This window comes from Trematomus bernacchii, unplaced genomic scaffold, assembly GCF_902827165.1.
Source record: "Trematomus bernacchii unplaced genomic scaffold, fTreBer1.1, whole genome shotgun sequence".
Classification (NCBI taxonomy): domain Eukaryota; kingdom Metazoa; phylum Chordata; class Actinopteri; order Perciformes; family Nototheniidae; genus Trematomus; species Trematomus bernacchii.
In genome coordinates, this window is record NW_022987689.1 from 14628252 (window position 1) to 14649408 (window position 21157).

The window sequence follows — 21157 nt, forward strand, 5'->3', positions numbered from 1 at the left end:
AGGAGAGGGGGGGGGGGGGGGGGGGGTTGTTGAGTGATCTCACGCTTTGGAGTGAGCTGGAGCGTCAGGGGAAGCTCAGGGCAGCAGAGCTAATGGAAGTTAACATATGTTTTGAATCCATACTTGGAAACTTGGAAACCTTTTGAAATAAAGGTGACCTACAATGCTCCAGCTGCAGGCACAATGATCAACAACAAGCCTATGTGTGTGTTGTATGTATGCGGAAGCATACCATTGAAAGAGTGTATAAACATGTGTTGTTAGGCATCAGGTGTGTGTTTGGAGGTGGCGAAAACACCCAGGCAGCATATTGGATGAAACCACATGGGCTTTGGGCAATGATAACAATGTTTTGAGGGGAGGGGTCCCTTTATGACTATCTCCACCATTCAGACCTCTATGTGCATTGTAGCTTTATGTCTGTCACATCACTCACAGGAAACCCACCTTGTGACGAGATGAGATGGGACAGGGTGGTCTCAGGCAGCAGTTGTTTTTTTATTCTCCTCTCTCCGGTCTCAGTATGAGTCTATTCTTGGTTCTCTGTGTAGGTGTTGAAGTGCTGAATCAGACTGATGGTGGAGGAGGAGGAGGACAGATGTGCGGTTGATGATCCGTGAATTAAAGTAGTACCCCGAGCCGACAGTTAAAAAACACTCTGCGTACTCTTTTTCTGCACCAATTTTTTTTTTGTAATTCCCAAGGGGAAAAGGGAGCAGGAGGCAAATAATGCCTTTTCACACTTGCCATCCTGTGGACTGAACTAATCCGCACAGCTGTTTTGTGTCAGGGATATTCTGTGACTTTATGAGGACATCTAGTGACGAATACCTGGTAGTGTTTTACACTGTGAGCAGCTGCCATGCAGGAACATTCTTACCTTTTTCTCTTTTCTAATGCATGGTTTCAGGTTGACAAAAAACGAATTAATCAGGAATATCCTAATTTAGCTAGCTTTTTATTGCGAATATGGAACAATATATTCTTGTTCCTCATAACAGGCATTGGCACGCTTATGCTGTTCAGTAAACAAACACAAATACCTTATACTTAAAGGGGCCCTATTATGCTAATGTTCAGGTTACACAATCTTATTTTGGGTCTCTACTGTGACATGTCTCCATGCTTTAATGTTCAAAACGCTCTTTATTTGTCTCATCCTGCCTGTGCTGCAGCACCTCTTTTCATCCTCTGTCTGAAACCAGAGCCCAGTCTGCTCTGATTGGTTAGCTGGCCGGCTCTGTTGTGATTGGTCAACCAGTTAGAGATGACCCGGCCCTTAGCCTATCCCACAATGTATTGAAACGCTAGCCAATTGAAGCGAGAGTGCTATGTCACTATGTTACGGAAGTAAACAACGGAGTCCAATGGAGGCATTTCAGGCAGGGGGGAGTGTGTGGGAGAGAAACTCCCTCTGGAGGGAACACAGGGATTTTAGCCTTTGTAGACCATTTACATGCACCAAAACCTATATAACACTCTACAGGAAAATGAAAACCCAAAAAGGAATTCCGGGCCCTTTTAACATTATAGAAAGTATTTCAAAGTGGCCAAATAAACTAAATATGTCAGCTTGAGATTTGGGAAAATGTGTATGAAATTGTGCACAAGAGATCCAGAATATATCCACTCGATGGAATGGTGCTGCGATAGCAACATGGAGTAATAGCTTTGATTATAACAAACATTTTTTATAAAGTTTCACAGAGGATTTAGAACAATATCCCATCATATTGTGCAGAATGGGCATAAATGTATGTTATTGTGTCTGAAAAACGTATCTTCATTATGAACCAACTGTCAACATGCAGGCTGTAAAACCAGTTCTGTTTGTGCGGCACATCCACATATTGCATGTTGCCATGCAAATCCTGGCACTCCTGTAGGTTTTGTAAGTCTAAACACTGCCTTACAATTGTTGGAATCCATTTTTGCACCATCATTCTATAATAGTTTGAAGGATAAATTGCAAAATGTAGGGGAAAAGTTGACCCGATTGTGAGGCCAGGGTGTGAATGTGTTTGTTTTTGGTAATCCGTTGGCTTAGAGCAAGTTAGTCACACTCTACCTTTACCCTTCATATTTATATATTTGTTCTATCAGCATTCATGAAAGCTGTTATGGTTAAAACAACCACTGACATTAAGGTTGATCTACTGTACATCCAACAAAGACAAGAAAAAGACAAAGACATGAAAAATATACGTTATTTTAAGAGCCCCACATTTGAGTAATGGTCAAATAAAATGAAATAAAAAAATAAAAGAATAGAAATACAATTAAATACATTAAAAAAAGAACAAGAAAACCCCACTAACATTGGTTTTGCATACCTCATCTTGACCTGATATCTGATACAGGAAATGGTGGCCTGTGACATCCCTGGTCACCTCAGAGGAAGGCCCAATTCCAAACCACACCCTACCCACTCCCACTCCGTGACGGAGTGAACTCCGTGTCGGAGTGACACTCGCAGCTAAACGAGGCTCCCTCCTCCTGTCAGATGGAGGGAGTAAATACAGCGGCAAGCTTTGGGACAAACTCCCCTCTCTCCGGTAGAAACAGGAAATGCCGTAACTGTATGTAACAACGGTTTCAAATCAGCATCTCTTGGACAAAAAATGTAAATTAATAACTAAAATAAAACTCCAAACATCTTTAATTGTGTTACTTTTTTGTAAAGCTCTTTTAGTTTAAAACCTGATGTTTATAAGCTTCTTAGTTTAAACAAAATATGAGGTTATCATGAGGTTGTTAACATCGCAATTTATCAGTGGATGTTTGCTGGAACTACTTGTAAACAGCATGTTTCCTGACGGACACACACAGCGTTGAGTCCGGTCATGTAGGGCAGCAGGTGAAGTCAGGACCGATGCAGACTCGCTCTTTGAGGGCTGGATAACCCACTCCCCCTCCACACTCGTTGGTTTGGAACAGCACTTAATGTGGCGGACCCTCCGCGCAAACGGAGGGGTAGTGTGGTAGGGTTAGGGGGTGGTTTGGAATTGAGCCATAGTCAGCTTTCTTTGGCTGCCCTTCATTAAGGTTAATCAGGATCAGAGGTATCAGTATTCGGAACTCATTGGCACTTCAAACAGATCGGAGACATCATAAACATTAGGGTTTTACATTTTTCTGGTATGCCAATCCAAAATGCCTGTTGTAAAAAGGGCAGTAAAAGTCGACACCGTCAGATAAAGGGATGCCTTGTTGAATACCTCTATCAGTTACATGTGGGTTGAATACTGTTTCCTGGTAATTCTGTAGGTTTTGTAAGTCTAAACACTGCCTTACAATTGTTGGAATCCATTTTTGCACCATCATTCTATAATAGTTTGAAGGATAAATTGCAAAATGTAGGGGAAAAGTTGACCCGATTGTGAGGCCAGGGTGTGAATGTGTTTGTTTTTGGTAATCCGTTGGCTTAGAGCAAGTTAGTCACACTCTACCTTTACCCTTCATATTTATATATTTGTTCTATCAGCATTCATGAAAGCTGTTATGGTTAAAACAACCACTGACATTAAGGTTGATCTACTGTACATCCAACAAAGACAAGAAAAAGACAAAGACATGAAAAATATACGTTATTTTAAGAGCCCCACATTTGAGTAATGGTCAAATAAAATGAAATAAAAAAATAAAAGAATAGAAATACAATTAAATACATTAAAAAAAGAACAAGAAAACCCCACTAACATTGGTTTTGCATACCTCATCTTGACCTGATATCTGATACAGGAAATGGTGGCCTGTGACATCCCTGGTCACCTCAGAGGAAGGCCCAATTCCAAACCACACCCTACCCACTCCCACTCCGTGACGGAGTGAACTCCGTGTCGGAGTGACACTCGCAGCTAAACGAGGCTCCCTCCTCCTGTCAGATGGAGGGAGTAAATACAGCGGCAAGCTTTGGGACAAACTCCCCTCTCTCCGGTAGAAACAGGAAATGCCGTAACTGTATGTAACAACGGTTTCAAATCAGCATCTCTTGGACAAAAATTTTAAATTAATAACTAAAATAAAACTCCAAACATCTTTAATTGTGTTACTTTTTTGTAAAGCTCTTTTAGTTTAAAACCTGATGTTTATAAGCTTCTTAGTTTAAACAAAATATGAGGTTATCATGAGGTTGTTAACATCGCAATTTATCAGTGGATGTTTGCTGGAACTACTTGTAAACAGCGTGTTTCCTGACGGACACACACAGCGTTGAGTCTGGTCATGTAGGGCAGCAGGTGAAGTCAGGACCGATGCAGACTCGCTGTTTGAGGGCTGGATAACCCACTCCCCCTCCACACTCGTTGGTTTGCAACAGCATTTAATGTGGCGGACCCTCCGCGCAAACGGAGGGGTAGTGTGGTAGGGTTAGGGGGTGGTTTGGAATTGAGCCATAGTCAGCTTTCTTTGGCTGCCCTTCATTAAGGTTAATCAGGATCAGAGGTATCAGTATTCGGAACTCATTGGCACTTCAAACAGATCGGAGACATCATAAACATTAGGGTTTTACATTTTTCTGGTATGCCAATCCAAAATGCCTGTTGTAAAAAGGGCAGTAAAAGTCGACACCGTCAGATAAAGGGATGCCTTGTTGAATACCTCTATCAGTTACATGTGGGTTGAATACTGTTTCCTGGTAATTGGACTCTGAGACGTACTTTGTATCTGCAATAATGATTAACTTTTAATAATTGATGTATTCAAGCAATTATTAATCTACCTCATCAAGTTGTGGAAGGAACCTGAGAGGAATGACCATCATGAATGCAATCACATGATCCTCTCCAAAAACAATCTTTCATGCAACTGGTTTCATGGATTACATTATATATATTTTCTTCTATTGTAAGACATTTCTGATGGTTCTGCAGAGTTTCTCTGGAATATAAACGTTGTGTGCACTTGAAACCCCATTGTTACAGGATTTAAAAGCCAGTCAGTTTCTTGTTTTCACTTCCAAATTGTATTTAAATACTGTAAATGTGTACCTGATGAGTTAAAAACGATTTACATATAGCAAAATATTGAGATAAAACAATAAAATTAAGCAGCAACAAAAATGTGCAAGTGAAAGCCCCCACATTAGGGTTACACAGAGGGGCTAAATAACTGTTTTTCAGGACAGAGGGGCTAAAGAACTGTTTTGTGTTCTTGGACACTCTGGACTTAATTATCTCAAAGGGTCTGAATATCTCAAAGGTTGTGGTGACTGATGTTGCACTCTCTGATCATTCCTGTGTTTTCTTTGAGAGCTCTATTTCTGTTCACAAAAATGTTCAAAAAGAGGTAACCACAAAGCGATATTTAACTGAAAATATTAGGGAAATGTTTACTCAGAATTTTTTACTCAATGAATTTGCCTCCTTCTTCACTGACAAAATTCAGAAAATTAGACAAGCAGTCAGTGCCTCTGCATCAGGTACAGCAAATGTTTTGTCCCTGTGTCCACTTAAAATCAATTCAAACACCATGACACAATTCCATCAGATTAATGATAAAAACCTAGAGGACATTATACAACTTCTGAAATCCTCCTCCTGCTGCCTTGATATTATACCTACAGGATTTTTCAAAAATGTTTTTCATTGCATGGCCTCAGATCTACTTCATATAGTAAACAAGTCTCTTCACTCAGGTGTTTTTCCACAGGCCCTGAAAACTGCAGTCATTAAACCGCTCTTAAAAAAGAATAATCTAGATGCTTCAGTAATGAACAATTACAGGCATATATCAAACCTGCCATTTCTAGGTAAAATCATTGAAAAAGTAGTTTTTCAACAGTTGAGTAATTTCTTCCATTTAAATAACTGTTTCGATGTGTTCCAGTCAGGCTTTCGACCAAAGCACAGCACTGAGACTGCTCTTGTAAAGGTCTTCAATGACATCCACTTAAACACAGACAGTGGCAGAACTTCAGTGTTAGTATTATTAGATCTCAGTGCTGCGTTTGACACCGTTGACCACAACATATTACTAGACCGACTGGAAAACTGGGTGGGACTTTCGGAAACAGTCCTAAATTGGTTTGAATCCTACTTAAAGGACAGAAACAACTTTGTTTCTATAGGTAAATACACATCTGAGTTGACAAATATGACATGTGGGGTTCCTCAAGGCTCCATCTTGGGGCCTCTTCTCTTTAACATCTACATGCTACCACTGGCTCAGATAATGAAAAACAACAAAATAAGTTACCATAGCTATGCGGATGACACCCAAATTTACATAACCATTTCACCAGGAGACTATTCTCCAATTAAAACACTGAGTAAGTGCATTGAACAAATCAATGACTGGATGTGTCAGAACTTTCTCCAATTAAACAAAGATAAAACTGAGGTAATGGTTTTTGGAGCCAAGGCAGAACGTATAAAAGTTAGCGCTGAGCTTCAGTCTGCAATGTTCAAAACAACATATAAAGCCAGAAATCTAGGTGTAGTCATGGACTCTGACCTGAGTTTCAACAGTCACATTAAAACAGTTACTAAATCAGCCTACTATCACCTAAAGAACATATCTAGGATAAAAAGACTAATGTTACAGCAGAATTTGGAAAAACTTGTCCATGCTTTTATCTTCAGTAGACTCGACTACTGTAATCACAGGTCACATGTCTCACTAAAAAATATATTAGAAAGCTGCAGCTGATTCAGAACGCCGCTGCTCGAATCCTCACTGACACTAAGGCCTCCTTCACACGGGAACGTTTGCGTTTATGCACAGTATGCGTATTCAAAAAAGTCTTCCATTCACATGCATTCGTTTCATTTAACGTGTCTGTTCAAACGAGACCGCTGGAAACGCTGTAGTACATATGCCGGGACTGTAAGTGGCGCTGTAACTTCCGCCAAAATACACCAAAAGCAGCAAAGAAGAGCAGCCCCGCAGCAATGTTGCCATGGCTACCCTTCTGTTCATGCCCCGCGGGCGCGGTGTATTTAGCAACATGTAGTTCATGTAATTCTCCATGTCCACTTGTTGCTGATGGTTGTGGTAGAGGAGCTGTAGATTTTGCACTAATATCTGTAGCATGGTCAGTAGCAGTAGCACTAGCAGTAGCTACTGACAGGAGGAAGTGTGTGTGGCGTTTGCTGGTATTCAGCGGGATATAGTAATTTCCTCAGCATATGGATAAATGCAACGGGGAAGTTAACTGAAAGAAACCGAATCTGTGGATATTGCATCGACCGACCAAGAAGCACGTCTCCGTGGAGAGGACGCGCTCAGAAAGAGAGATATTCTCTACAAACACCGGGTGAGATCGCTCCTCTGGGACACGCCGGTCCTCTGCCTACAAACATTTCTCTTTTTGCCGCCGACGGGCGCAGGAGCAATGAACAATAATGGCCTGGATTAGGCAGTAAAGACAAGTTTGGTGTATCGCAGAGCGGACTTTTTAATTTTGTTTGTGTTGTTTGGCTGGAAAATTGTCAATATAATGGATCAATGCATGAAATCTGACTCTGTTTATTTTGTTTAAGGAGTATATTGGGCGTTAACAATTCTGGTTTGCCTTTTATAATATTATTTCATTCAAGAACCCCTTGTGCGTTTAATTAACACAGCTATTTTTGATAGTTGCTACAGCAGTGAGCAGGAGAGGTGGGGCTATCGTTATTTTTTCAGGAAATATTCGTATAGAGGTGATTACACGGACTCGGTTGACCCCCCAGAGCGTTTTGTTTGCAAATCTATCCACCTTGGGACCCGTTATCGTTTGTGGGGTCAGTTTCTATCGGCCTCGTGTAAATAATAGGGCTATACGCACGCGAAACTATGCAGATATAAGCAGTTTTCTCCTCGTGTAAACGGCGCCTAAGAAAGTGGATCACATCACACCTGTTCTGAAGTCTTTACACTGGCTTCCTGTGTGTCAAAGAATTGATTTCAAAATATTGCTGCTGGTTTATAAAGCTTTGAATGGTTTAGGCCCAAAATACATTTCTGACCTAATGCAAAATTATGAACCATCCAGAACTCTCAGTTCTTCAGGGACTGGTCAGCTTTCTGTCCCCAGAGTCAGAACTAAACATGGTAAAGCAACGTTCAGTTATTATGCTCCAAATATCTGGAACAAACTACCAGAAACATGCAGGTCCGCTGCAACTCTTACTACTTTTAAATCCAGGCTGAAGACTTTTCTTTTTGCCGCTGCTTTTAATTGATATATTCATATCTTAAACTGCACTGTAACTTTTATTATCTTTGCTTTTTAATGCCATTTTCTTAATGTCTTTCATTTTTGTAAAGCACTTTGAATTGCCTTGTGTTGAGTCCCCCCAAAGGTAGCAGGGATGCAAACTCATCAGGTATGAAAAAGGTGACAAGGATCCGAGCCCCCCGACCCCACGGAATATCGGCTTTAAAATGAGGAATAACAGAGGATTTTAGCAGTCAGAACAACTACAGCAGTTAATAATAACAGAAACGCCAAAGAGTCACATCTAATAGAAATATATAAAAGCATTTATTTTAATTGTGTAGCAGTCAGTTTATAATTTTGGCAGCACTGTTGAGCATTTTGAAAATGTATTTTCATGCCTCTGTGCAAGGCTTAGTCTTTCTATCTTTATAGCCACTGGTGTAAAGTAACTTCAGTAAGTTCATAAACTCAAGTACTATACTTGGGTACAATTTTGAGATACTTGTACTTTATTTAAGTATTTCAATGTTTTGCTACTTTGTTCTTCTTCTCCACTACAGTTCAGAGGTAAATGGTGTACTTTTACTCCACTACATGTATTTAATACCTTTAGTTACTTTACAGATCTGGATGAATGATGTGAAATATAATCAAGTGTTAAATCAGACTTTAGTTCCACCTGGAGTAAATTCACAAGCTACCCTGCAGTATACAAAGTCATTCAAACTAGCTGCACCTTTATCAGCTTTGAGAACACTTTAATGATCAATCATTATAAAACATATCATATATATTATTCTGAAATGGACCAATCTGCACAATGACTACTTTTACTGTCGCTACCTTAACTATATTTTGATGAGAATACTTTTCTACTTTTACTTGAGGAACATTTTGAATGCAGGACTTTTACTGTAACAGAGTATTCCTACACTCTGGTACTTCTACTTTTACTCAAGTACAAGACCCGAGTACTTCTACTTTTACTCAAGTACAAGATCTGAGTACTTCTACTTTTACTGTCGCTACTTTAACTATATTTTGATGATAATACTTTTGTACTTTTATTTGAGGAACATTTTTGATAGCAGGATTGTTCCTACACTCTGGTACTTCTACTTTTACTCAAACCTGAGTACTTCTACTTTTACTCAAGTACAAGATTTGAGTACTTCTACTTTTACTCAAGTACAATATCTGAGTACTTCTACTTTTACTCAAGTACAATATCTGAGTACTTCTACTTTTAATCAAGTACAAGATCTGAGTGCTTCTACTTTTACTCAAGTACAAGATCTGAGTACTTCTACTTTTACTCAAGTACAAGATCTATACTTATACCACCTCCGTTTATAGCCTATGAAAAAAACTATTAGAAAACGAAGGCTAAAGCTAACGTTAGCAGATAGTGACAATGTATGCTAGTTAGCTAGCTCGACAACGATAATATTGCGACAGAAAAACTTTTCAGTGCACATCATGCTCTGCCGCTCCGACAGGGTGCACTGCTCTGACACCTGAACGGCCCGTTCTAACAGCTGTTCACCAGCGGTGCAGTCTGTGCCACAGTGACTCCGGACCGCACAGTTAATATTAACGAACGCACCCGTAGATAATGTAGCTAATGAAGCTAGACCATCATCGCGGAGCAGCAGAGCCTTATTATACATCGATGAGCAGAGCCGACAGGCAGGAAGACTCGAGCACACAGATCGCGCTGCATTATAATATATACACCATGCGTGTCATGATGGCACATAACAGCTCGCGGCCGCCGATTACTCCGGGTCCCAGACCCCCCCCATACCCCAAAAATATTTTTATTGCAGATCTACATGAATCACACAAACGACCTATTTTGGATTCAAAACGGCGAATTTCGCCGAAAGGTGACAAGTTTGCATCCCTGGGTAGTTAAAGTCATTATTGGGGTTAAAGTCCCCTCGTAGGGGGTTAAAGTCCCCTACGTGTGCCGTTTTGGTTTCAAGACCCTGGTTCGCGGAGGACACCAAAAAAGTCCCAGAAAAGACAACTTAAACTTAACTATGTGCATTTAAAGAAAAGAGGAATAGTTTTGGCGAAAACTAAAAAGGTACCATGGGGTACAGGAATTTGTTTTGGTTTCAAGACCCTGGTTCACGGAGGATACCAAAAAAGTCCTAGAAAGACAAGGTAAACTTAACTATGTGCATTTAAAAATTAAAAAAGGCGAAAACTAAAAGGTACCATGGGGTCAGATTATAATTTTCCAAAGGGGGGTTCGTTCAGATGTGTGTATCTCACACTGCACTGTAACTGTGATTCATGTATCTTTGCTTTTAAATTAGTGTTTTTAAATGCCATTTTATATTTTATATATTTTATGTTTCTTAAATGCTATTAATGTCTTTCATTTTTGTAAAGCACTTTGAATTGCCTTGTGTTGAAATGTGCTATATAAATAAACTTGCCTTGCCTTACTATTAGCCTATTAAATTGATGATATTGGAGAAAATACTCAGATCTTATACTTTAGTAACCTACCTCTAGTACTTCTACTTTAATTTAAGTACAATATCTGAGTACTTCTACCACCTCTGCTCTTAGTATTCACGATAGGATACCCCTATTTTCCCAGTTACCAAGGTAACCTCCATAACATAGCAACACAGCTCACCTGCGGTCCAGTGCGCATGTCAGAAAAGGGGACTGAGTATTTTGAGGAAACGTTTCCTTTACTGTGTAAAATAGGCAGTCCTGTATCGACCAGAGTAATAATGCAACTGGATGTAACCTTCCTTGACTTTTAGTACACATTAGCTATAGCAGACGTGTCAAACTCAAGGCCCGCGGGCCAAATGTGGCCCGCCACGTCATTTTATGTGGCCCGCGAGAGCTCGCAAAGAATATAAACAGTTTATTATACGGTTACATGCCGTTTAAGCACGTTGCCCATAAACTGCATGTCCCAAAATGCATTTCGTTTTGTGACGTGCGCACTGAAGCGACTTCCTATCAGCAGCGACACTCTGAGGCGGTGAGTGAGCAGTGTGTGACTGTGAGTGACACAGAGTTGAAGGAACATAATTTACAGCGGCACAGAGACACCAAACACGGAGCAAAGTCTGCTTCAGCAACCGAGACAAGCAACTCCAGTCCCAGAACAAACAGACAGAATGACCCGCTCTTTAAGAATCAGTCGGTGTTGCTGCGGCTCAGAGACACACATGGATTTATTATGTTTTAGAAAAACTCGCGTTACGGTTATTTCCGGTTTCTGGTTGATTAAAATATATGAGGTCTTGGCTTGCAGAGTATGAACGTCTTTTTGCTATATTCAGACGATAAATACTTATAAATACTTGTGTAAAGTTTGTAAAGGAAGGAGGAAAACTTCCGCGATCCCTGTCCCCTCTCACTGTTCCTCCTCAACACGCCGCCGCCCCCCCCCCCCCCCCACTCACTGCTTACTGAAATAGTGAGTGACAGGTGATAGTAACACAGCAGGATCTGGGACAGGGGGTTCTCAAAGTCTTGGCTTTCAGACTATTAAAATATTATTGCTGAATTCAAATGAAATATAGCCTTCTTAAATAATGCTTGATATACAAAAGAAAAATACTTTATTATTCACAAAAAATAGATTTCACAAACATTGTATCTCTTTTTGATAAGATATGATGAGGCTAACTAAATTTCATAAATTCATGGGATTTATGTAACAGTAAGAGAGTGAAATGTTAGTCTGAGCCCACATACAGTATTTTTGTGTCTACGTGCACAATACATTAATGCACAACCATGTGCTTTCAGACGTAGTTATTGCCAAAACCAATAATACTCCAATGCAGAGGCAATATTGTTATACAGTATAAAACATTATTTTGATATTTATATATGTATATTTATATAGTGTTAAAATTACAACCGGCCCTTTGAGGGCAACCATAATGCTGATGTGGCCCGCGATGAAATTGAGTTTGACACCCCTGAGCTATAGCCTACACGTAATCGAGTAAATGCTTGTAGTTAGCCGCCACGCCCTCTCTGTGAGTGTGTGTGGGCGTTACGTAAGCCTCTACGCAGGACATTTGAGACAGGAAACTTCTGCGTGCTCGGTTAGCCTGTCGTTGTGTTTTCACCTGAGCTGCCAACCTCGTACTCTAGCTGCCACATTTAAGGTAAAAGCTTGTGTTTTTGAGTAAGTTTAGTTATGTGATATTACCATATGCTTCCTCTGAAACTTTTCGGTGTTACATTAATGGCGTCGTTGGAGTCCTCATTTGACCTTTCGTTTTCAAGGCGTCCTTCCTCTGCTGTGGTTTTAAGAAGCTATTTTCCCTAGTTTGAGATTTCATGTGTTTACATCATAGACTGTATATATAAAGGTTTACATATAGGACTTGCGCATACTTGATCAAAGTAATGTAGCTTATTACATTCTTAACAATTTCTAATTAATGTTTTAAACCAGAAAAAACAAACTGAAAATGTCCTCAAAAGCATACATTTAAACCAGGCAGTGTAAAAACCAACTGCCAAAGTTTTTATAAAAGTTCTTCAATATAATTTGAATTAAGATTGAAACAGAATAAATGCTGTAGGCCTACTCTCAAAATGACCCTGAAGTAGACTGATGCAACCCATCATTTTAATTGGTAACTGTAATTTATTCACATATTTTTCTCACTTTGTGTTACTGATTTACATGTATTTTGTAATACTACATAATAACCAGAACTTAATCGACTATTGTTTTTCCTTTCTCAAAGTTTGCAGGATGGTGGCACTCTCCAAAGAATACGGCTATGTGGTGCTGACTGGGGTTGCCAGTATGGCCATGATTGGACATCTGGCCATGAAAGTTGTCCAAGCCCGCAAGAAGTACAAGATTGATGTGAGAAGAAGTATTGTTGTTCAAACCCATTGCAGAATATCTTCCAATCTTTCTCATTCATCCTGTTTTCATCAAGGCCGGTTGGTCTACAGTTTGTTGACATAGTTTCATGCGTGGGCAGTGCCTTTTTTTTGGGCTTGTGTGAAGCATTTTGAATTGTCTATACAAACAAACGTGTCTTGGCTTGCAGTACCCTCAGATGTACAGCGACGACCCAGAAAATGGAAACCTTTTCAACTGCATCCAGCGGGCACACCTAAACACGTGCGTATGAGTTGAAAAATGGGCAGTGTGACCTCAATCGCACCCACTTGAATGGTATTGCGCCATGCTTTCATGATTCATAGTAACAATGGTAAAAGAGGTGAGAGTTAACATGATGTTATCACCTCTTTACAGCCTGGAGAACTACCCCGCCTTCCTTTTCTGCCTGGCAATTGGTGGACTGCATGCTCCTGTGAGTGGATTTTTGTCATACTACTGTAGCACAAAAATAGAGGCTTATAAAATATGCAGGAGAGACACTGCAGGTGAAAAGATGTCATACTTTCACTTCCCTAGTTGACAACTTACTATTTGGCGTATAAAAAGTTTTCTGATTGTTATGTTAAAATAGGCAAATTAGGCGTCGCTCAATAAATTACCTGCTAATTTGCATACATTTGCAACAATTTGTATTGCCAGGTTTAAAGTTTAATTTTGTTGAAATATTATAGTCAAACTTTTGAGCAATCTATAGACGCAAATAAACAAAGATTTAGTAAAATAAACACCTAAATGTGTATTTTGGTCTTTCTCTTTCACTAGTCTTAATGACCACAGCAAAATAAGCTTACATTTTAGAAATTGACAAATTCTCAACATTGCTTTTTGCTTATTTGCTCTTGGTTCAAAGCAACATTTGAGAAATATATAGAATCTTGTCATTACTAAATGTTAACTTTGTGTGTGTGTTTCTATGTTAACCACAGCGTCTTGCCAGTGGATTTGGAGTTGTATGGATAATTAGCAGAGAGGTGTACGCACACGGATACTCCACAGGAGGTAAGAACATGTCAGGCAGTCCAAATGTAATTGACATTTTCGGTGTAGATATTCTATTACCATTAATACAATTCATCTAAATCAGATCCCAAAAAGAGGATGCGGGGAGCGTTCGGCAACGTGGCTTTCCTCGGATTGATGCTGACCACAATCTGCCACGGCCGCACCCTGCTGGGCTGGACCGTACCCCGCATGGGCCCCTTCCGTCAAGTTAGCTGTTGCTAAAAAGGACCAAATCTTTAGGATGCTCTTTCACTTGATAATCAAAGCCACTCTACGTAACCCTTGCAATATGCATGCTAACCCAAGACCAATTTAACAATTTAGAGTTCATGTCGTCAAGTGACCCGACCAGTTCTCCAGGTAGTGAAATTCCTCATTTAGAAAAATGAACAGGGTGTAGTAACTGGTCGGCGCTCCCATGATCTTTATCAAGCACTCAGATTCAGACATTTGTACTTGAATATTCCTTTATATTTTTTGTAAGAGAAGATGAAGATGCTGTAATAAAAATGTTTGCACATTAAATAAAACTTGACAATGGTTTGTCAAAACTATTGCCGTTCCTAAGTAAAAAACGATCATGATTTTCTTATTGAATTTTTTTAGATTCTCATACAGGGTTTTGAGTTTTCCCATTGATCATAATAAATATTATACATTGGTAATACATAACCTTGTGCTTTTCTTTTTTGAATGGGTATTGATCGAATGTGGGGTTTGGTCAACATTGGTGTGCTTAGGGATCGGCTTTTTTGTATTGTAAAGATTAGTAGTAGTAGTTCAAAGTCCACACTACTTGTCTTGGCATGTGGATTTATATCCCTGCAGATCTGTTTGGCTGGAAACCAACTGCGAAAGACAATGCCCGTCACACAGGTTACAATGACACAGCAAGACTCGCCCATATATCACGGTTTGTGTTTTATTATCAAACTTAATATCAATACATTTTTTACAGTCCACACTTCAATGGCATATTATAATACTTCACTGTTGGCACTTAACAGGAAAGTAACACACGAGGTAATAAAAACTGAAACAACAGCTTAGTTCCTGCACATTTGATAGGCTACTCCGGCTAATACAGATACAGGTAACAACCATCTAAACCTGGAAAATTCCTCATTGTCTCCACTTAAAGCACTTGAAGAAATACCATTTGCAGAAACAAATACATTCCTTGCAATATGCATTTTACAACATGTTTTAAAAACTGTTATATATTTTACTTTTGCAACTTGTTTCTAATTTAAGTTAGTTTTAGTCCAAACATTTGTCCGAATCAAATTCAAGTTTTATATACCAGCTTCAGACCATGAAAATAAGTCCCCCCACAATTGTAATAACACAATTAAAGGCTGCAAAAATAAATATGTTCCACGTCAAATTTGAAGTTAAAATATGTTGTGTTTGTTTTTCCCAAAGATATGGCTTATTAAAAAATCACTTCTGTCATTTAAGTATATTTTGCAAAACCTTAGTTTTAAGACAACGTGTGCAACCTGGCAATTTGGCTTAAAAGTGCACGTTACTATTTGGTCTCCTAAGGGTTCATCATGTATATTCCTTAATCATTTTGTGGTAATTTTGGCAAATATCCCATATGTCTTTTTTTTCTTTTTTCTTGCCATATAACCTGAGGTTGTCTGTTTAGGACTTGATCTACATTACCTCAGACGTCCCCCAGGGGGCACTGCAATCATTCAAGCGATTTAAAGTGCTGTGCATACATGGGGAGTCACTCAGGGGTGCAGAGGCTCTACTAACTAAAAAAAAAAACAGTTTCCACTAGACTGAAGATCTCTGGAAATGTAAAGGGAATGTGGCAAAAAGAACATCTACAATCTCCCATTTAAAAGACTAATGCTCCTCTTTATGGAACTACAGATGAATATCATTTTATCACTGACCCAAAACTCTTCTTCAGAATCGTAGCCAAGTCCAGTCAAAGGTTTTTTCTTTGATCCACTCTGGTCTTCCTTTGGTGTCTGCTTTGCTTTTGTTCTCTGAGTGTCGTGGACAGGATGCTTCCATCAGTAGGAGTATCTGGAGAGCGGCGTGTCCTCCATCAAATCATCCTGGAGGAGAAGAGGTAAACAAGATAAAGATTACAGCCTACCAGTTAAATGCTTTTACTCACAGTTGTACATTTGTTGAAAAGTGTATAAGGGATTTAGTGACTTTTAATCTGTTATTCCCTAAATATAGGAGTTACATTTAGCAGTGCAGCAATTTAGTATTGCATTTCTATGCAGCGAGAGACGTTAAAGAAAAATGGTTCAAGAAAATTAGTTTTGCAAAGACGGGAAACCCCTGGATCCTAAATGTCCTATAATACAACCGAATATGGTGTCTTTCTTTAGACCATCCTTGCCTGGCCAGTGTAATTTAAGTGAGCGTAGTGACTGTGATATCACCCATTGGATTTTAGAATACAACGTTTTACCATTGACCTCGAATTGTTACGGTTACTATAAGCCACCAGTCAGCAAATCCTGTGAGATTTTAAGCAAAGTTCCGTAAATTAATTGAGGGTTACCTTGGTTGCAGGTGGCTGTTGCAACTTAAATCATAATGTAAACCCTAGAGCATACCAGCTTGGAAATGAACATTATGCTGTACTACAAAAGACATGAAACTAGAGATTAAGGCCATGATTCAATCACAAACATTTTCAAGTTAGAAGTGGGTTCATTTGTTCTCATTGACTTTTATACAATCAAACTTATTTTTGCAACCAGAACCTGCCCCCTGCTGGCCATTAAAACAAATACGGTTCAAGGCAATTCGCATTGATTTTGACTTGAGGCTCCCAAGGCATTGTTCACTTTGTTTCTTTTTTTCTAAAACTGTTTTTCTCTCTGGACATCTTCTTACCTATAAAAAAAACCTCTTAAGTAATATTGAATCACAGCCACATGTCATTGATATACATTGGTAGGTGTCTCACCATGGGTAGATCCTGCAGCCGATGGAACTCTGGGTGAGTTGTCCGCTGGCGAAACTTGAGGAAGAGGACGACGAAGACGATAGCAGTGGTGACGATGAACACTGAAAGCAGGCCAGCCAGCAGTGGGTCTAAAGGGGAGCTTGAGCGGGGTCTCTTGAGGTCTAACAGGATAAACATAATAAAACATGGGCTTTTAAGAACGAGAAAATAAAGCCAATCTTGGGAGCCTAATACAAATCTCTTACTGCCATACCTTCATCTCCAACATTGAGCTGAGGCAGGACCTCTCGGTGTGTAGGCCCAGCAGGACCTCGGCCTGGAGCTGAGGTCAGAGGCTGTGCTTTGGTGGTGGGTTGCGTGGGGGCTGAGGTCAGTGATTCAGACTGTGGCTGCAAGGTGGAGGCGTGGGCTGTGGAGCTCGTATCCTGCACTGTGTGGGCTGCTGGAGATGAAAAGGTGTTGAAGGGATCTGTGGTCAGAGTGGCTCTGCCTTCCGTGGTGGAGATGTGCGACGTAGAGGCGCTACTCTGTACAGTCGGTGCGGATGAAAGGCTTTCTGTGGCAGCTGAAAGTGGGGATATGAAGGCAGGGATGTGTTAATTTAAGACAGTACATAGACTAGTTCAAAGGGAACAAACCGTACACACAGAATCAAGATTAATCAATCCCTCTGACTGTGACCAAATGTCTTTGTTTTCAGGTCCCACCTATCTTTCCTAACAATACCATGAAACCTTGTTCGCACCGTTTGTATTTTCATGCATCAAACAACATAATAAGGAGGATGGCGGAGGTCACAAATTGCTGAGAACTGCAACTTTAAAGCTTTGCAGAGGCTGATTTCATGGAAGACGATTAGGGCCACATGTGGACATTTGATTTGATTTTGATTTGAAGTTGAGGAATTCCATGTTTAAAGCAATCTGAGAATACATTCAGGATTTAATTGAAAAATAAAAAATCTTACTCCAAATTCGGACTCCAAACTTAAACTCCAAGTAAAGTCAGAGTTCTCTGAATTCAAATGAATGTTTTAAATATTTCAATGTTTTGTTTCTGACTTTAATCTCAGTATTCAAACACATATTTCACATTGGGCTCAGTTCTCTCCTGTATGATAAACTACAGACATCTACACAAATGTAGAGATAACAACAGAATGCTAAACTCTTGGCCTCAAGTCAACAAACTAAGATAGACACTAAAGGATTGTGGTTTTTATGATATTAAAGATCTAAAACTAGATGTAGTTGACAGTCAGAAAATGTATCGGCCCCCATTTGGATAACCGATTACTTGCAATAGTTGTTATTTTAAATCAAAACATGCTGTTTCTATAACTAGTTGTACAGACAAAACTGCGTCACTATGCATTTCACAAATAAATAAAATAATCATAACCAAAGAAAACATGCGCAGATTAATCGATAATGAAAATAACCCAATAACTGTTAGTTTCAGACCTACTGTAAACAACACAGGTAAATGTTGACAAAACGCGTGCTTATAAGGGCTTCTGTGTGCATTATCAACAACAGTCTCCATTTTCCTTTTCTCTTCTAGCTGAAATATTTCTTCTCTGTGAAACTATTGAATAACATAAACACACTAAGCTCACCTCCTTTCCCCTCTCTCATCATGAGTATATTCTTACTCCACTTAAAGCACATGTGGCTGTTTACATCAGGCTTGACAGCTCATGCCAACAGCTGGGGAGGGGGCTAGGAAAAGGGTGTGTTCAAGGACCTTTGTACGCTGTGAAATTACAAGCCAGAGTAATATTTACATTGAGGACAGATTGAGGGAACAGGCAAAAGACAGCCATGTGCATGTTTTGCATCACATTACAAAGCAACCAAAAGTAGTTGCTGATGCAATTGTGGGCCTTCGAAGGGAGAAACTCAAACAGCATCTCTCGCCTACACATTGCTTGACAGGGGCGGATAGAGAAGTGGCGACACAGGCTAAAAAAGGGGGAAAGGGTTTGATCCGGATGACGTTATAATGTCATTTTGTTTATTTCTGGGCTGCTTAAAGAGGCAATGCAGCATCAGCAGCGAGGGTTATATTTATCTGAGCTATAAAGGGAATCTCGTAGATGAGGTTGCGACACACATTCTCGATATCAGTGCAGTCATGTGAGGGTCAGGGGAGCAACATGTTCCTGGAATGCTGCTGGCAGAGTCTGAGAGGAGCGTCTGTGTTTGCAAACAGGCAGATTTAAGTGTGTGGGCTGTTATATTTTAAGATTGTGGACAAAGTAAACAGACTGGACAAGAACATTAAAGATACACAAATATATAGAGCTTTTAAAAAGATAAATGGTGCATACAGGTTGGATTACCTGACAGTGAAGCAGGCACATTGGTGTGTAGGGATGTAGCGGTGGACGATTGTGTTTGATATAGGCCGAAAGAATTTGTCACAGTCTCTAAATGGACTGTCACTTCGGTCTTGGTCATAGTTGTGGTTTGGGTTGGGGTTCCATCCCCGCCTGCAGGATTATATGTCCACTGTGAGGGCTCATTCTCAGGATGCTCCGTCAGGTCAGGAGATGCTGAGCTTCCAGCGTGACTCGGGGGGGCAGCTGGGGTGAGGACAGGAGGCAACGCACCGCTCTGACCTATGGAATAAAAGATCAATCATAAAGGGATGAAAAAATCTCACAAAGTCGAATTTTCAAATGCCTTGTTTTGTAAGATAAACATTCAAAATAAGAATAATACATAAACATATTATTTATATTCATAAAACTTGCATATTTGGTTGGGATAAGTAAACTCACTAAATATGTTTACTTGAGGGCTTCAATGGCTTTCCTTACATTCTCAGTCGACTAACAGTGATATTGTTGAAAAATCGATTAGTTGATTAATCAACAGATCTGTATAAGGGTTTCTCCATGTATCATGCCTCACTTAAAATCTTGTGTTTTCCTGAGATGTGCTCATACAATTTTAAGAAATAAATAATTTAGCATGAAAAAATCTTATAAATCGACTATTTGTCCAAAGAGATCTTTGTGATGAGTCCAAAAGGAACTTTGGTCGACTAATTGTCTTGGAGCTGGTAGCCCTACTATTGTATTATTTTGTTGCTTATGAAGCTTTTATAACCCAAAGATAATCCGTTTATTATGATGAAAGTCCAGAAAAAAGCCAAACTCTGATATTTGAAAAACGAGAACCAGAGATCTCTTTAAAAAGAAATCGCTGCTTATGACTTGATTAATCGATTCTCAAAATAGTTGACAATCAATTTTATGTCATTATGCCAATCACTCTTATGCAATTTAAATTCTATGATGAAAACTATGTGTACTGACAGCAGTTTGAGTGTTTTTGAGTCTATCCTGAAATAAATAAGATATATTATTTATTCCAATGAAATGAGAGAAGACTGAACTAAAGTACGTTCAACGTTTAAATAAACATAGCACTAGTGGTTAAGAGTTACCAAATAAACAACGAAACACTCATCTTCTTGAACAAAGGTAATCCAAACGATATGGTGAGGTAGTAAGCAAACTATAAGAAGTTAATCAAATACATATAATGATGTTAATTTGCCCATCAGCCTGCAGCTCTGTATACACTTTCTGTAAGATCAATAGAGCATCATGTGAGAAATGGAAAGCGCGTCAGCAGGAAGTCACTCCAACACACACACACACACACACACACACACACACACACACACACACACACACACACACACACACACACACACACACACACACACACACACACACACACACACACACACACACACACGCCAGGGATGCTACCTTACCTCTTGTCTGCGATGGGCCGGTAAGCACCACCAACATGCAAAACACCAAATTCATTTCAAATATCATCTTCCTCGTGGCCTTTCCTTGCAGATCACACCAATACAACTGGACCAAAAGCCTCCCTCCACAACGGTTTCTCGGCTCTGAGGTAGTTTCCGTTACGTGAATTGACAGGGCGCATCATCAGCGCTAAAAATATCCTGAGGGAGTCGGGCAGAAGAGAGGCAGGGGTGGGGCCGCTCCGCAGGCTGCATGCGGGCGGTGTTTGGAGCAGAACGGGCTGCACGCGCTTTATTCTAAAGAGGCAAAACCGATCTCACTGCACATTCATATTTCACTCTCCAGCTT

At 39.8% G+C, this 21157-nt stretch overlaps 2 protein-coding genes across 2 annotated transcripts; one reads left to right on the forward strand and one right to left on the reverse strand.

Moving 5' to 3' along the window:
- Positions 1–12148: 12148 nt before the first annotated feature.
- mgst3a (microsomal glutathione S-transferase 3a) lies at positions 12149–14644 on the forward strand. The gene is made up of 6 exons (XM_034138026.1): positions 12149–12303; positions 12895–13019; positions 13210–13283; positions 13419–13476; positions 13991–14063; positions 14149–14644. The coding sequence occupies exons 2-6, from the start codon at positions 12903–12905 to the stop codon at positions 14286–14288; spliced, it is 462 nt and encodes a 153-aa protein (XP_033993917.1). The 5' UTR covers positions 12149–12303; positions 12895–12902; the 3' UTR covers positions 14289–14644.
- A 323-nt stretch (positions 14645–14967) lies between these two features.
- LOC117488873 (cell wall protein DAN4-like) lies at positions 14968–21123 on the reverse strand. Its single transcript, XM_034138025.1, has 5 exons — positions 20809–21123; positions 19361–19639; positions 17270–17581; positions 17017–17177; positions 14968–16144 (listed from the first exon to the last, which is right to left on the reverse strand). Exons 1-5 carry the CDS (start codon positions 20873–20875, stop codon positions 16100–16102), a joined length of 864 nt encoding a protein of 287 aa, XP_033993916.1. The 5' UTR covers positions 20876–21123; the 3' UTR covers positions 14968–16099.
- Between the last annotated feature and the right edge of the window lie 34 nt (positions 21124–21157).